Source organism: Mustela erminea, chromosome 9 (genome assembly GCF_009829155.1).
Source record: "Mustela erminea isolate mMusErm1 chromosome 9, mMusErm1.Pri, whole genome shotgun sequence".
Taxonomy (NCBI): Eukaryota; Metazoa; Chordata; class Mammalia; order Carnivora; family Mustelidae; genus Mustela; species Mustela erminea.
The window spans coordinates 54,178,718-54,195,969 of NC_045622.1; the positions used below are offsets into that span (position 1 = coordinate 54,178,718).

Genomic DNA, 17,252 nt, shown 5'->3' on the forward strand with positions numbered 1-17,252 from the left:
ATAATAATAACCTACCCTAATTAGATCAATCTGAAACCACCAAAGGAATAGAAAAAAATATCACAACCAAAAAGAGAATCCAGAAATGGATCCAGTATATATGACCTTTTAATATATGACAAGGGTTAGGTATTTAAATTTAGTGGAAAAAGAAGGGTAGTGGCACAACTGGATATTCATCTGTCAAGAAAATTAATCTACCTCACAATACATGGGATATCTACATAACCTATTTAAGAATAATTCCAAGTTGTATTAAAGATTTCATCTAAAAAGGAAGATATAAATCTCAAAAAAATATATAAAATAGATGCAAAACCAAAGTATAGGAGAGACTTCAGCCAAGTCTGAGTACTCAGAAGATATACAAGAAAAGGTGGAATTATATAACAAACAAACTTTTATGGAAAGCATTCCAAGACAAGATGTAATTTCATAGATTTGGAAAAAAAATACCAAGAACTCTTAAAATTTTATGAAAAAAATGCAAGCAACTCAATAAAAAAAACAGGTTCATTATATGAATAGGCAAAATCACAGAAGAATATGCTAACCAGCTAACAAACTCAAGAAAAGATGTTCACTGTCACTTGTAGCTCAGACTAAGCGCTTACAGTGAGGCTAAGGAAATTCAATAAAAATCACCAAAAAATGATTTCCTGTTGCGAGCAGGCGTTCAAGATAAGGAATAATGCCACACATTATTTGTATTCTTTGGGAAAACAATCTAACGTCTCTTTATATTGAAAAACATATATGCCCTTTGACTCAGAAATGCCACTCTTGGGGGCTCCTGCGTGGCTCAGTCTATTAAGTGTCTGACTCTTGCCTTGGGCTCAGGTCATGATCTCTGGGTGGTAGGATCAAGCCCCTTATCTGGCTCTGCACTGGCTGTGGAACCTTCTTGGGATTCTCTACTTCCCCCTCCCTTGACTCTTCCCCTTGCTATCTCTCTCTAATTAATTAATTAAATCTTCTGGAAATTTAATCCATGTAAGTAAATACATCATAAATATAAAGACATGTATTTATATATAAAATTTACTGCAATATTATGCATAGTGGCAAAACAAACAAAAAAATTAGACCCTGAGTAAATATTAAACACTTAGCAAGAGGGTAATAGTTAAAAACATGGTACACTCCTATCATGGACTATCATGAAACCAATAAAAGAATGAACTGAAGAGATCTGTACAGGGCCACCTGGGTGGCTCAGTCAGTTAAGCATCCAAGTCTCAGTTTGGGCTCAGATCATGAACTCAGGGTCGTGAAGCTGAGCCCCATGTTGGGCTTTGTGCTCAGTGAGGAGTCTGCTTGAGATTCTCTCTCCCTCTCTCTCTGCCCCTCCTGCTCATGCTCTCTCTGTCTAAAAATAAATAAATAAATCCTTAAAAAAGAGAGAGAGATCTATACAGGGAATATTGAACAAGAAAAATAATATGTATGGTGCAGAGCTCTGTGAGATTCTATTAGAACTAAAGGCAATAAGTGGTTTTAAGAAATTGCTCTAAAAAGTTTTTGAAAGGTTACCACATGGAAGCCAAAGAATCGATGTAATAAAATACCATATAGTATACAATAAATTTTAAAAAAGGAAAGAAAAATAGTATGTAGAGTCAGATATATAATATCCACTCCAATTTTGTAAAACAGCAATTAAACCTCTTAACGCACATACATATATATGTTTATGTGTCTATACTAAAATCTATGACATATGCATAAAGACCATGGGGAAAAAATAGAGACAGATACACATTAAATTATTAACATGGGTGAATTAGTGACTATGGATCATGTGGACATGTGTTTTGTGTTTGGGAGCTATCTTAGTTCAGCCTGCTATAATAAAATACTATGGACTGGGTGGGTCATAAACAGAAATTTATTTCTTACAGTTCTAGAGGCTGAGAAGTCCAATATCAAGGTACCAGGTTGGGTGAGAGCCTGCTTCCTGGTTCACAGTCTTTTCACTATAAACACAGGAGGTGAAGCGGCAGGGATTTCCCTAGGGCCTCTTCTATAGGGACACTAATCCCCATCCTGAGCTCAGACCCCACAACCCCAACTCCAAATGCCATCACACTGGGGATTGAGTTTTAACATATGGATGAGGGGAAGAAGGATGACAAACATTCAAGCTGTGGCTTGTGCTTTTTTGACAGTGAAGTGGGGGAGAAAGGCTTAAGGAAGAAGAAAAATTAAAATGTAAAAAGATGGGGGAAAAAAACTGTACCTTTGAACACTACATCAAAAATTAATGGTGTACTATACAGTGGCTAACTGAACATAATAAAAAAAATTTTTTAACTGCACCTAAAATAACTTCCATATTTTGTTAAAATTCTATTTTTCTAAATATATGTATGTTTAAGTGTATTTATGTGCATGTAAACATATTTGTGTGTACATGGGGAGAGAATGATGACTAAGAATAAAATGTGCTCTTACACATAAATACTGTCTTTGTTTAACCAAAACTTAAAGTAAATACCAAAACTTTTTCCTTTTAAATTTTGATTGTAAACCTTTCTAGAACTTTCACGTGCCCCTGTTCTCTGACCCAGGCTCAAATAATCACACCTTTTTATTCTACTGATGTTTTGGCATCAACGTGGCATGATGGAGAAAAGCACATAACCCGAGCCCAGCAGACCTTTATACCTTTATTCAAACCTGCTTTGACACCAACTTGTACTGTGGTGCTGGGCAAGTCATGTCACCTTTCTGTGCCTCAGTTTCCTCATCTGTTACACAGAGATAGCATTAGCTAAAACTAACACGGTTCACTTGGTACTTCTTTTTTTTTTTTTTTTTTAAGATTTTTATTTATTTATTTGACAGAGAGAGAGAGAGAGATCACAAAGAGGCAGAGAGGCAGGCAGAGGTTGGGGGAGCAGGCTCCCTGCTGAACGGGGAGCCTGATGAGAGGCTCAATCTCAGGTCCCTGAAACTATGACCTGAGCAGAAGGCAGAGGCTTAACCCACTGAGCCACCCAGGTGCCCAGTACTTCTCATTATTAACTTCAGTTATAAACTGCACCACGGAGATGTGCCCTGTGAAGGACTGACAACTACACAGAGAAGAGGGAATCTAGCTCTGCTTTTTCACTTAGCCTGTCTCTCTTTACAGTTGGACTATTTCTCTCTGCCCTCGTTTTACATGAAGTAGTAACAGTGCTATTTACAAGCCCAAACACAGTGACTTTAAAGGTAAGACAGTAGCTAATATGATTTACCACTCAATTATGCTCCAGAATCAAACAGTAAATCACAAACAGAACAAACTACCAACAAGCTTTCACTTCTCTTTGTTGTCAGTTTGTCTACTTTAACAGTAATCCTCTTAATTCCCCTTCTAATTTATTAAAAATGAGCACAGAGGGGCACCTGGGTGGCTTAGTCGGTTAGGCACTCAACTCTTGGTTTTGCCTCAGGTCAAGATCTCAGGGTCATGAGATCCAGCCCCAGATCGGACTCCATGCTCAGTGCAGAGCCTGCTTGAGATTCCCTCTTCCCCTCCTTGCAACTCCATTCCCATCACCCCTCCCTGCTCACAAACACATGCTCTCTCTCCCTAAAATAAATAAATATACTTTTTTTTTTAATGAGCACACCCTCACACTTATGAGAGCATTTTTTTAAATGAGCACACTCCCTCATGAGACCCTAAGTAAGAGCCTAGTCGCCACTACGATGGCAAGATATATGAGTTTTAGAACATAAATTCTGTGACCTCTTTTGCTTACAGCTGCATTTTAGGCATATTCTCTACACTCATAATTACCACAGAGAGCTCATCAGGCAGGGTTAGCCTTTCGGTTACTCTCTCTGTAACTCAAAGTTGATTATCACATCCAAACTTTATATGGACAGAGGTTAGGCCCTTATATATCATCCCATCTGTTTTCTACACATTATCTGAAGAATAATGTATTTGATGTAAAGCACTTCCCTTTTAAAATTGAAATTTTAAAGGAGAAAGTATTTTCTATCAAAGCAGAAGGTGGGAACAGTTTATCTCCAGACAGCCAGATAAAGCTCTTCCAGAAAAATCCACATAAGGAGTAAGATTAAAAAGTCACAAAGTCCTGAAATCTCACCAGATGTTATGTGGAGGGCAGTGGCAGAAAGAAAAGAGGCAGCTGAAGGTTCACAGATCTGATTATACTTTCAACACTTCTTAAGTAACAGCCTAGAAATTTTTTATGACCCTCATTTTGCCAGATGCAATCCAATTAACTAGAACAACAAAATGCTAGTCCTCTGTAACCTGAAGATTAGTTCAGTCTGATCAAATCAAAAGACCATTTATTATCTGATTAATATACATGATATGCACTGTGATAGGATTACTACAGAGACCAATAAACAAAGACTCTTGCCTAAAGGAGCCCTCAGTTTGGGGGCGCTGAGAGGACAGAGAATCAGAAAATTAAGAGCTAATTACAACACAGTGTGTACTCAATTTAATACTAGCTATTAATTGCACAGGCAGTGGTAGGAGGACTTAAAGTAAGGACACTAGTCCCTATAGGGTGTTCAGAACAATGTCCTTTGAATATCACATTAAGAGTGTTTGCTTCATCCTATATGTGATGGCTCAAAGACTGTAGGCTCAATGAGTGACAACACAGATATATTTTTTAAAAGGTTACTCTGGCAGCAGTGCAGCAGATAAAATGTACCAAAGCAATATAAAAGATCAGAAGGCAGTAAAATATACTGGTTAAGAATACAGGCTTAGGAGCTAGACTTTCTGGACTTGAATACAGTCTAAGAGGAACTACTTGTGAGACCTCGTCTAAGCTACTTAATTACTCTGTGCCTCAACTTCCTCATCTGTAAATAGGATAGAAACAGCTGCTGTGAAAACTAGAAGAACTAATGTAAAGCAGTAAGAAAAGCTCCTGGCACAAAGTAATTGCTCAACAAACAATAGCTATCAATTACATGAAGGAAAAACTGGTAGTAGGGAGACCAGTTAGGAGGTCAAGAAATAGTCGCAGAAAATAGAGATGAGAACAAAGAAGGGTATGTTCACTTGGGTGCTTGAAAAGATGACATATAGGACATGAGACATACAGGGAAAAGAAAAGAAAGAGGGGAATAACACCAACGAATCTAACTCGGGACATGTTAGGGATGAGATTCCTACATAACATGAAAGTAATAATGTCTAACCGTCACTGGAAAATACAGATCAGAAATCCAAAAGGGAAGGCACTAGACATATAGGTTTGTTTTTTTTTTAAGATTTTATTTATTTATTTGACAGACAGAGATCACAAGTAGGCAGAGAGGCAGGCAGAGAGAGGAGGAAGCAGGCTCCCTGCTGAGCAGAGAGCCCGATGTGGGGCTCAATCCCAGGACCCTGGGATCATGACCTGAGCCGAAGGCAGAGGCTTTAACCTACTGAGCCACCCAGGCACCCCTAGACATATAGGTTTGAGAGTTACTAATATGTGGCTGTGTTGGGTGAAGCTGTGGTAATGGAAGAGAGTACTCAGGGAGAAAGAGTAAAGCAGAAGGGTTGTAGGATCTAGTCTACAGGATGTGGGACTCCAGGATCACAACAGCATCCACGGGAATTCCAATATAACCATCAATTGTCAGGATGATAGAGAGGAAAAAATATAGTCATATGAAATAATCTCTTTCTTCAAGAAGTTCTCAATGTCATTAGGGAGAAAAGACATATACCCATTAAATAATTTTATCATGATTGCTCAGGATTAACAGAAGTAAAGCAAAAAGCAGAGGTGGTAGTCTAGAATGGCAAGAAAAGAAAGAGAAATGAGGCTGGAAATTGAAAAAACTAATGCTAACATAAAAAAAGAAACATGAATTCTACGATGGGGGAAGGAAAAAAGCAAACAAAATCTATTATGTACTGAATGTCTACCATATGCCAGTAGCTGTCCTAGGATCCTTCAAATATTTTGCCTTACTTCTCATAACACCCCTCTGAGATAAATATAATAGCTATTTCACAAAAGTAGTTTGAGCCATACAAAGTAATCTGCCCAAAGTCTTACATCCAGTTATGGGTATAAGACATGACAGTGTTAGTTAGGACTGGAACCTAGGCAGAGGGCCCATGATTCTCCACCATATTTCCACTTCTTCAATGTGGCAAAAGTAGGACATGTCAAGAAGGGGAAGGGGGCAATAAAAACTGCCCTAGAAGAAAACCTGAATTATTCTCACTTAATCTCACTATAGCAGAGCTATCTTTTTGAAGAAGTATGAAAGGGGAAAAAAATGACCTTTTAAAAATCAAAAGTAATCTTTCAATCTCAGAGAACAGTTAGGATTACAGATGTCTCCTGCTTCCAGCTCCATCCCACTGATTCCACACAGTCCCCACAGTTAGAAATCTAAATTGCACACCCGACCATGTCACTCCTTCTCTTTCTAAGCTTTCAATAGCCCTGTATCACCAATAGGATCAAATAAAATCATCAGAACCAAAAGGAGAAAGTTATCTAATAAGCCTTGAAACTCCTTAACCTAGAAGGGCTAAAAGAGAAAAAAAAAAATTAACTTCTAAAAATAAATTCCCACTTGTAATTTATAACCCAACTTTTCTCAGTTTAAAACCATAAAATAAATAAAATTTTAAGTGCCAGTTAAAGAGCAACATTGACACCTTGTGGTGAACATCCTAATTCAAGGGTAATGCGTCAAATGTAAGGAGTAAAGTGGTTCCTAATTAAATGTCTGCTTACATGAAAACTAACTCTTAATCCAGGAATTTCCAAGGGTTAAAGAAGCAAAATGTAATTACCACTGCAAACACTGAATGTAAATTTGGAAAGACCCGCTATTACTTTGGTAAAACTGATCAGAATACATTCTTTTAACTATAGGCAGAAAAATCTGAATAAAACCTCAGGTCACTGTTTTCTTAAAAACGGTAAACAACATATCCACCTGAAGGGGTTCTAATGCTTGGGTCATAGGTGTTGCAAAATCCCTGCCTTAGTCAAGATTTCTTATTTTTTCTGTAACATTCACATTATAAAATGTGGAAGGAAATATGCATCCTAGTGGCACAATAACACAGTGAAAGTTACTAACTAGAATATACTTTCAAAAAACAGACTCAAGAGACTAGGATTCTAGTCCTGATTCCAAATGGCACTGAGAATTTTGTGAAGTTAAGTGATATTAAAGAATTCAGACTCTATGTTTTCACATAAAATTACAGATCAAGAAGTAACAATTTCACACACCAAAAAAAGCATCAAGGAAAGAAAAGGTATATATATATATTTTTAAAGATTTTATTTATTTGACAGAGAGAGATCACAAGTGGACAGAGAAGCAAGCAGAGAGAGAGAGAGGAGGAAGCAGGCTCCCTGCGGAGCAGAGAGACCGATGTGGGACTTGATCCCAGGACCCTGAGATCATGACCCGAGCTGAAGGCAGAGGCCCAACCCACTGAGCCACCCAGGAGGCCCAAAAAGGTATATTTTTAAAAATTACTCCCATCTAGGTACAATGTTACCTGAATTAAAGAAGGGAAAATGAATGAAATTGATCAGCACAAAATTAAGTTTACCAGAAAGCATAAACCATGCCAAGAACTGTAAGGTAAGAAGAGCTTTTGATTTAGCAAACAGATAGATGGTGGTTACTCCTTACTAATGTCTAAGAGAATTATCAAAGGAAGTTCCATGTTACTCATTAATGTTGATGGCTACAGTATTAAGTTTCTAGTTCCAGAGTAACTCTCTGGGCTCTGGTAAATTGGTTGGTAAATGGACACATGATCTGGTTCAAAAGAGTACATCTATGTTACCAGCTATAAATGATACACGCAATGCTAATGATGAGGCCACTGCTAATAAATAAGGCAAATCAAACTGCTAACACACCTGAGGAATCTGGAAAGCAACCTAGAAATGAGACCCCCAAGAGACATATCATTGCAAGAATCAATGTTTAAAAAATTGAGCACTAACTACCAAATTCCCCCAATGATTTTGCATTTATGAAGGGCTCTGTGGTTCTCAGAAATTTTCTCTGTCATTATGCTATGTGTACCTTATAACTACCTTGTAAACACCAATCTAGGAAGGTAAGTGAGACTCTGAAAAGGATCTGCAAAACCTGCTTGCAGGAAAACTTCACACCAACCTCCAGTCTGGCCCTTACTCGCTGTGTACTCTCAGATAAATCCTGTAACGCCTCTTGGCCTCAGCTTCTACACTGAAGACAAAGGCTGATCCCTGATGTCTAAACACAAAAAACTTCAAAGAGTATAAGACAGTAACTATAGAAATGCTCGTAAGTTACACAAACTTAAAATATTACTGCCTCTACCTTTTGGACGAATCAGAAACATTAAATGAATTATGATAAACCAGGGACAATTGAAGTCAGGGTCAAGTTAACCAAAGCATTCTCTATTGTACCACATTGTTTCCCAAGACCCTACAGCACTTCTTCAGTCCTTATTTTCCTGTCTCATCACAGAGCACTCAACACTGCTTGAATCTCTATTCCTTTAGATTCTATGATGCAATTTTTCCCCAGGTCTCCTCTTTTCACTGACTTCATATTTCCTTTTCTTTTGATTCTACTGATTTCGCTAATAAGATCACATTATCTCACACTCGGACATACCCTTAAAATAGTGAAATCCATACCCTCATTTCATGAGGAAAACAGGTCAAGAAATATTAGTGGTTTACTCACATTTCAAACTATTTCTGTACATTCCTCTTTGCAATATTTAAAACTCAATGTAGTCTCAAACTGAATAGACTCAAAAATACGAGTTATATATTTTGACACCTCCTGCTTTTTCTCTCCACCATCCAATTACTAAGTCCTGTGCGTTCTCTTACATATCCTAAAAAGTCAAAGTGAAAGTACGGCTCAGATAAGAATCAAAAGCCATCAAATGTCTGTGGTTACTTTAGTTGAAATGATGGTCTCTTAAGAGCAATTTACACAGGTCATGCGACCAAACTTTATCATCAAGTATAATAAGATTCAAGATTTGCAAAGAAAAGGTCCATTTCATAATGTTTATAAAATAAACAATCATCCAATTGGACAAGAGTCCAACCATCCTTCTGGACTCGTCCTCTAGTAGATATATTGAAGTTGTCTAATGGTCTGAAATTTATGATGTGTTATGTAAACATTAGAAAAATACTGCCAAAATCAAATTTCAATGAACCATCTGTCTGAGTAGGGTGAACAGAGGCTGAGTGTCACTGTTACCTTTATTTTGAATTGCATTTATTTTGGTTGCCTGTCTCTTGGGAAAATGTCCTTGATGATCTACCACATCGAAAATTAAAAACAAATTTAGAAATGTTTCAAAATTAAGCCCAGACATTATGAAAATACAGAGGTAAGGCAGTTAGTTAAGCCTCTGAGCATGAGATTCATGCAAAGCTCCTTTGCCTTGCCAAACATGATTCTTTTAAGATGAACAGCAGGTCAAAACTCTAAGCCATGTCTGGGACTATTGGAGGGCTTTTCTAGTAATGCTGTAGTTGTTAAGATTTTGATAAGCCTAAATTTTGTACCTCTGGTTGCTGCTCTTTACAGTACAGAAAACCAGAAACAGCTCATGTCCTGTTTTAAGATCATTGGCTTCCAATCATTCTCTCCCACTGTCCAGAGAAAGGAAATGGCGTTCCAAAGGCTTTGTGAAAGAGATAAAGTTAAATCACTGTAGCTACAAAATTTATGAAGCTCTCACTAAAAAATGTTAAGCCTGAATAACAGCTTCTAAAGCTCCCATACATTTTCTCACACAGAAATGTCACAAACTCAAAATGAGGAAGATTCTTTAGAAAATGCAGGAGGTCTAAGAAGTTTCTTACCGCAGCAAAGAGAAGACATCATAAGAATTGCGAACACAGTTCTGATCCACCTGAAGAAGAATATTCTTCTGAGCATTTGAATAACCCTGAAAGACATTAATCAACAAATTAATGAAAGTAAAACAGAATGTGTAAAAATTAATCTTATTGTTTGTCTTCTGAAAATTATGACTTAGCCTCAGTAAATTCAAATCATTAAGGGATTCCAAAAAGTAAAATTTCCATATAACTGAAGTTTAACCTTTTAAGTAAGTGTATTTAAAATAAGTATCTTCTAGTATTTTCATAGAGACCCTGTTTTACATTATAAATTGTAGTGAACTTCCCGGGGAAGCCCCAGAAAGCTTTTTAACATATGATGTGACTGAAGATGAGTATTATAAATAATATTTCAAGGGGCACCTGGATGGCTCAGTCAGTTAAGTGTCCAACTCTTGATTTTGGCTCAGGTGATGATCTCAGGGTCCTGAGATCCGAGCACCTCATCAAGCTCTTCACTCAGCAGGTAGTCTGACTGAGATTCTCTCTCACCCTCTGCCCCCCAACACTTGCTCCCTCATTCTGTCTAATAAATAAGTACGTTCCTTAAAAAAAAAACAATATTTCAAACATGTATAGCCATCATATATAATGTTTTTATGGGGAAAGGCATTCCAAGTCCTAATTAGTAATACCAGAAGTAAATATTTCTACCAGTGAAATAAAGGTGGGAAGAGCACCAGAAAGAAAATAGCAAAATTCCATAAGAAGAAAAGAACAGGTATCTGTCATTTAAGAAATGCAAAGTAAACAGTAGTCAAGAAAAAAAGACTCTAGACCCAGACCACGTGGATTGTAATTTAAGCCTTTAATACACCAGCTCTGTGATCTTGAGCAAGGCACCTTAACTCTCTTAGTTTAGTTCTGGTTTGTTTTTTCATCTAGAACACAGAGACGATAGCATTATCTACCTCACCAATTGCTGTGGGAATCAGAAGAGTCATTACTTATAAAGTGAAAAGTATGAACTAAGTACTATATAAACGTTTGCTACCTTACTAATACAAGCATTTTTTATAAATTACATTGCCACAGACATTAAAAGGTTATTAAGAGAATATGAACAACTTTACAGTAACATATTTGACAGCTTAGATGCATCAGACACCCTCCTTGAAAAAACCCAACATGCCAAAATTGAAATAAAATGTCTAAATAATCTTATATCTATTTAAGTGAGTAAATAATTGAAAAGCTTCCCACAAAACAGTGTAGGTCCAGATGGTTTCACTGATAAATTCTATCAAACATTTAAGAAATAACATCAATTTAACACAAAAATAAAATAGAGGAAAAGAGAACAATTTCCAACTCGTAAGATCAACATTACTGATGTTAAAACTTGACAAAGATCACACACACACACACACACACACACACACATACACCCCAATATCCCTCATAAACACAGACAAAGCAATCCTTAGCAAAACATTAGTAAACTGAACTAGTAATACACTATAAAGATAAAACAGCAACACATCATAATTGCCCGAATTTAGTCTAAGAATACAATATTGGTTTAACATTTAAAAATCAATTAGAAAAATACATAATATAATCATAAATCTATCTTGACAGGCACACAATTATAAAGATATAATGTGACAATAACATAGAGGTAGGGATACAGAGCTATACAGAAGAATAGTTTTTGTATAATATTAAAATTAAGTTGGTATTAATTTAAACTGTATGATTATAAATTAAGATGCTGATTGTAATCCTGAGGGCAACCACTAAGAATTAATGAAAAGATACACTGTAATGTATGTATGAGAAATGACAAAGAAATCAAAATATCACATGAGAAAACATATAGCACAAAAGAAGGTAGTAATGGAGGAATAAAAAAACAAAAAAGATAAAAGAAACAAACAAAAAAACAGCAGAAGTCCTTCTGTCTCTGTAATTAATTAAGTGTAAATGGATTAAACACTTCAATTAAAAGGCAGAGATCAGCTACACAGATTTTGTTTTAATGCTATCTACAAGAGTTATGCTTTAGAAACAAAAACACAAATAAGCTGAAATTGAAAGGACAGAAAGATATTTATTCCATGTAAGCAGCGACCAAAAGAGAGCTGGAGTGGCTATACTAATATCAGACAAATAGACTTAAGACAAAAAACATTACAAGAGACAAAGAAGGACATTGTATAATATAAAGGGTTATAAACATATATGCACCTAATGACATGTAATAAAATACATGAATCAAAAACTGATAAAACTGGGGCACCTGGGTAGCTCAGTGGGTTAAGCCTCTGCCTTTGGCTCAGGTCATGATCTCAGGGTCCTGGGATGGAGCCCCACATCAGGATCTCTGCTCAGCAGGGAGCCTGCTTCCTCCCCTTTTTCTCTGCCTGTCTCTCTGCCTACTTGTGCTCTCTGTCAAATAAATAAATAAAATTTAAAAAAAAAAACTGATAAAACTAAAGTGGGAAATAGCTAGAGATGTCAACTCCCACCTAACAATGGAAAGCACAGATAAAAGAAAAGAAAGCACCATATAAAAGATAAACAAGGAATGTAAGACATGAATAATACTATAAATCAACTAGACCTACTAGACGTATATAGAATGTTCCACCTAACACAACCATACATAACATTCTTCTCAGTGCATATGGAACATCCTCCAAGCTGGACCATATGTTCAACCGCCAAACCTCAATCAATTATTAAAAGTTGAAATCATACAAAGTATATTATTTGACTTTAATGGAATGAAACTAGAAATCAGTAACAGAACGAAATTTGGAAAATCCACAAACTACAAAGTGAACAACACACTCTTAAATAAAGAGTGAGTCAAAGAACAAATCACAAGGAAAATTAAATACTTTGAGGTGAATAAAAATGAAAGTACAAGGACGCCTGGGTGGCTCAGTCAGTTAAGCATCAGCTCAGGTCATGGCTCAGGTCATGATCCCAGAGTTCCTGGATCAAGTCCCACAGTGGGCTCCTTGCTCAGTGGGGAGCCTGCTTCTCCCCATGCCTGCCGCTCCCCCTGCTTGTGCTCTTTCTCTCTCACTCTGACAAATGAATAAATAACATCTTTATTTAAAAACTGAAAGTACACCATATTAAATAATATGTGATACAGTGAAAAAGTGCTAAGGGAAATTTACAGCTGTAAGCATCTACATTAAAAAAGAAGTAATAAAAAAATAAATAAATAAATAAAAATAAAAATTAAAAAAAAAAAAGAAGTAATAAAGAGTTCAAATTAATAACCTAAATATTCACCTTTAGGAACTAGAAAAAGAACAAACTAAGCCCAAAATAAGGGAACAATTAATAAATATTAGAACTGAGATCCAGGAAATAAAGAATACAAAAACAATAGAGAATATCAACAAACCAAAAGTTAGTTCTTTAAAAAGATCAACAACTCAAGCTTAGACTAAGAAAAAAAGTGAGAGAAGACACAAATCACTAAAATCAGAAATAAAAATGGGAACATTACTACTAACCTTACAGAAATAAAAAGTGTTGTATAACACTTGTAGTGTTATAAACAGTTGTGTGCCAATAAATCAGATAATCTAGATGAAACAGAAACTCCTGGAAACACAAAAACGCCCCAAAATGACTCAAGAAGAAATAGGAAATTTGAAGAGACCTACAAGAAGTTGTTGAGACAAGTCAAGTCATTACTTAGCTAAACTACTCACTGATACCACTGCCTCAGCATCCATTTTGTTTGGACAAGGGGGCCTGCAAGGGCCGTAAACTAACTAGAGCTCTCAGGGAAGCACATGTCCTAAACAGGACGCCACAGAGACACAAGCACTGTAAGTCTGTTTACAAGAACTCATGATGGGACTTGTGATCAATGGTCTCTCCCGGTTCTCAGTGCCTGTATGATGCGTTAAGCGCCCTTAGATAAACGCCCTGGTAGAGCTTACCATAACCCTATTCTTTTGGTTTGAACTGACAAATCTACCTATAGCCCAGAATCTCCAAAGCACTCCACCCATAGACCTAAAAAAGGCACTGTACTCCAGGTCCTACCTCTCTCTACAATTGCCTTGATCTTCCTCTGGGGTCCCTTAAATGCATGCCCTTATAATTCCTCTAGGACCTGTAAGTTAAAAACTTCTCTATTTCAATTTCTCTTGTGGTTTATTGTCTAACCATGGCTCACCAACCAGCATTCTGTGTTCCATCTAATAAATGTTAATTTAATAAAGTCATAGCACAAGAAGCTGAAATAAGTAATCATAAAACTCCCAGCAAAGAAAAGCCCAGAGCCATATGATCTGGTGAATTCTACCAATCATTTAAAGAAAAAAGAGCACCAACCCTTCTCAAAGTCTTCTCAAAAAAAAGGAAAGAGGAGGAAATCCTTCTTACCTCATTCTATGATGCCAACATTACCCTGATACCAAAGCCAGACAGTAACATCACATGAAAATTATAGATCAATATCCCTTATGAATATATATATATATATATATATATATATGCAAAAGTCCTCAACAAAATACTAGCAAAGCTAATCCAGCCACATATTAAAAAACGTAAACTACTGGCCAACAATTTCACTTCTAGGTATAGACCCAAAAGAACTGAAAGCAAAGACTCAGAAAGACATTTGACATCCATGTTCAGAGGAGCATTATTCACAACAGTCAAGGGGCAGAAGCAACTCAATGTCTATCAACAGATGAACAGACAAAACATGCTTTATTCATACAATGAAATATCATTTAGCCTTAAAAAGGAAACGAAAGTCTGCTATAATACAGATGACCCTTGAGGTGATTTATGTTTTAAGTAAAATAAGTCAGTGTATCTGACTTATTTGGCCACTATTTAAAAAAAAAAAAAAAAGTTCGGCAATTACTCATACAGTCAAACAGAGAATTAGCATATGACCCAGCCAATCCACTCCTAGGCACATACAGTGTGCATACTGTATGATTCCATTCACATAGTATACCTAGAGCAGAAAATATGTAGAAACAGAAAGTAGGAGGGCGAGTGCCAGGAGCTTGGGGGAGGGGGATACAGGGAGTTAGTGCCTAATGGGTAGTTTTTCAGTTTTACAAAATAAAAAAAAGTTCTGGAGACAGATGGTGGTGATGGCTGCACAGCAATGTGAACATACTGAATGCCACTAAACTGTACACTTAAAATGGTTAAGATGGTAAATTTTGTTATTATGTATATCCCACCATGATTTAAAAGTAATTTTTTAAAAAGGATTATATACTAGAAACAGTGGAATTTATCTAAGGTACATAAAGGTGGTTCAATAATGAAAATCCATATAATACACCAGTTAGAAAGACACACACTTCCCGATTTCAAAGACGCAGTACAAAGCAACAGTATAGGGAGGTACTGGCATGAAGGTAGATCCACAGATCAATGGAACAGAACTGGTAATCTACAGATAAACTCACACACCTGTGATCAACTGATGTTAGACAAAGGTACCAAGAGTACTCACCAGAAAAATACTAGTCTTGTCAACAAATGATGCTGAAACAACTAGATAGCTATAGGCAAAAAGAATGACTTGGATCCATCCTTATACCGTATATAAAAATTACCTCAAAACAGACCAAAGGCCTAACTCTAAGAGCTAAAACTATAAAACTATTTGAAGAAAGCATGAGGGTACACCCATATAACCTCAGATTTGCCAATGGCTTCTTAGGTATGACACCAAAAGCATGAGTAACAAATACAATAATAAACTTGACTTCATCAAAATTAAAAACTTTGTGCATCAAAGGATACTATAAAAAAGTTAAAAAATGATGCACAAAATGGGAGAATATATTTGCAAATCATATAGCTGATAAAGCTTTCACATCTAAAATATATAAAGAACTCTAACAACTCAACAATAAAATGACAAACAATCCACTTAAAAAATGGGCAAAGGACTCAGAGACATTTCTCCAAAAAAAGATACACAAATAGTCAGAAGCACATGAAAAGATGCCCAACATCATTAGTCATTAGAAAAAGGTGAATCAGGGCGCCTGGGTGGCTCAGTGGATTAAGCCTCTGTCTTCAGCTCAGGTCATGATCTCAGGGTCTTGGAATCAAGCCCCGCATCAGGCTCTCTGCTCAATAGGGAGCCTACTTCCCCCCTCTCTCTGCCTGCCTCTCTGCCTACTTGTGATCTCTCTCTGTCAGATAAATAAGTAAAATCTTAAAAAAAAAAAAAAAGGTGAATCAAAACCACAATAAGATACTAATTCATGTTGCATCACCACTTCCTCATATCAGGGAGGGAGACAAACCATAAGTGACTCTTAATCTCACAAAACAAACTGAGGGTTGCTGGGGGGAGGGGGTTTGGGAGAAGGGGGTGGGATTATGGACACTGGGGAGGGTATGTGCTTTGGTGAGTGCTGTGAAGTGTGTAAACCTGGTGATTCACAGACCTGTACCCCTGGGGATAAAAACATATGTTTATAAAAAATAAAAAATTAAAAAAAAAAAGATACTAATTCATATCCACTAAGATAAGCAAAAACAAATAAACAAGCAAATTTTTTTTAAATTTTTAATTACTCTCTATGCCCAAAGTGGGCATTGCAAGATCAAGAGTCACATGTTCTACTGAATAAGCAAGCCAGGGACCCCAAAATTTTTTAAAAAATCCACAGAAAGTAAGTGTTGGCAAGGATGTAGAGAAATTAGAACCCTCCTATAATGGCACTGGGAATGTAAAACATTGGGCACCGTTTAAAAAAAAAAAAAAAAAAAGCTTGGCAATTCCTCAAAAAGTCAAACACAGAATTATCATATGACCTAGCCAATCCATTCCTAGGCATATACCTAAAGGAAATGAAAACAAGTCCTCGAACAGATACTTGTATACAAATCCTCATACCAACACTATTCACAATAGCGAAAAGGTAGAAACAACCCCAATATCCATCAATGGATTAACTGTTAAACAAAATGATATCAAGACAATGGGTATTTCTTAGCCATAGGAAAGAAAGAAGTATTAACACGTGCTACACACGGATGCACCTCAAAAACATCAGGCTAACTGAATGCGGACAGACACACTTTTTTCTATTTAAAAATCATCCATACCCACTAACATACAACTAAAAGCAATATATCATAGCAAGAATTCAAATAAAGCCAGGATCCTCGGTATTAATCCACTCTGCCTGTCATGGAAGTGAGAAAAACAATTTAACTCTCCTCTAGAATTCAGTTTCTTTAACTATAAAATGAGATGAAACTACTAGTAATAAAAACAATTTTCAAAAAATGACAGGAATACACATAAGAGTAACATTTATGAGCGTTTATAGTACACCAGGCAGTGTTCTTTTCCAAGTTAATATTAACAATTTAAGTGTTCATATG

General features: G+C 36.4%; 1 protein-coding gene across 4 annotated transcripts in view; it reads right to left on the reverse strand.

Moving 5' to 3' along the window:
• Positions 1-17,252, reverse strand: part of UVRAG (UV radiation resistance associated) — a 298,599-nt gene that overhangs the window by 202,504 nt on the left and 78,843 nt on the right. For all 4 annotated transcript variants that reach the window (XM_032359467.1, XM_032359470.1, XM_032359468.1 and 1 more), the window contains one exon: positions 9,855-9,940. In XM_032359467.1, the coding sequence (XP_032215358.1) occupies positions 9,855-9,940 (86 nt within the window). The remainder of the gene's footprint in view (positions 1-9,854; positions 9,941-17,252) is intronic.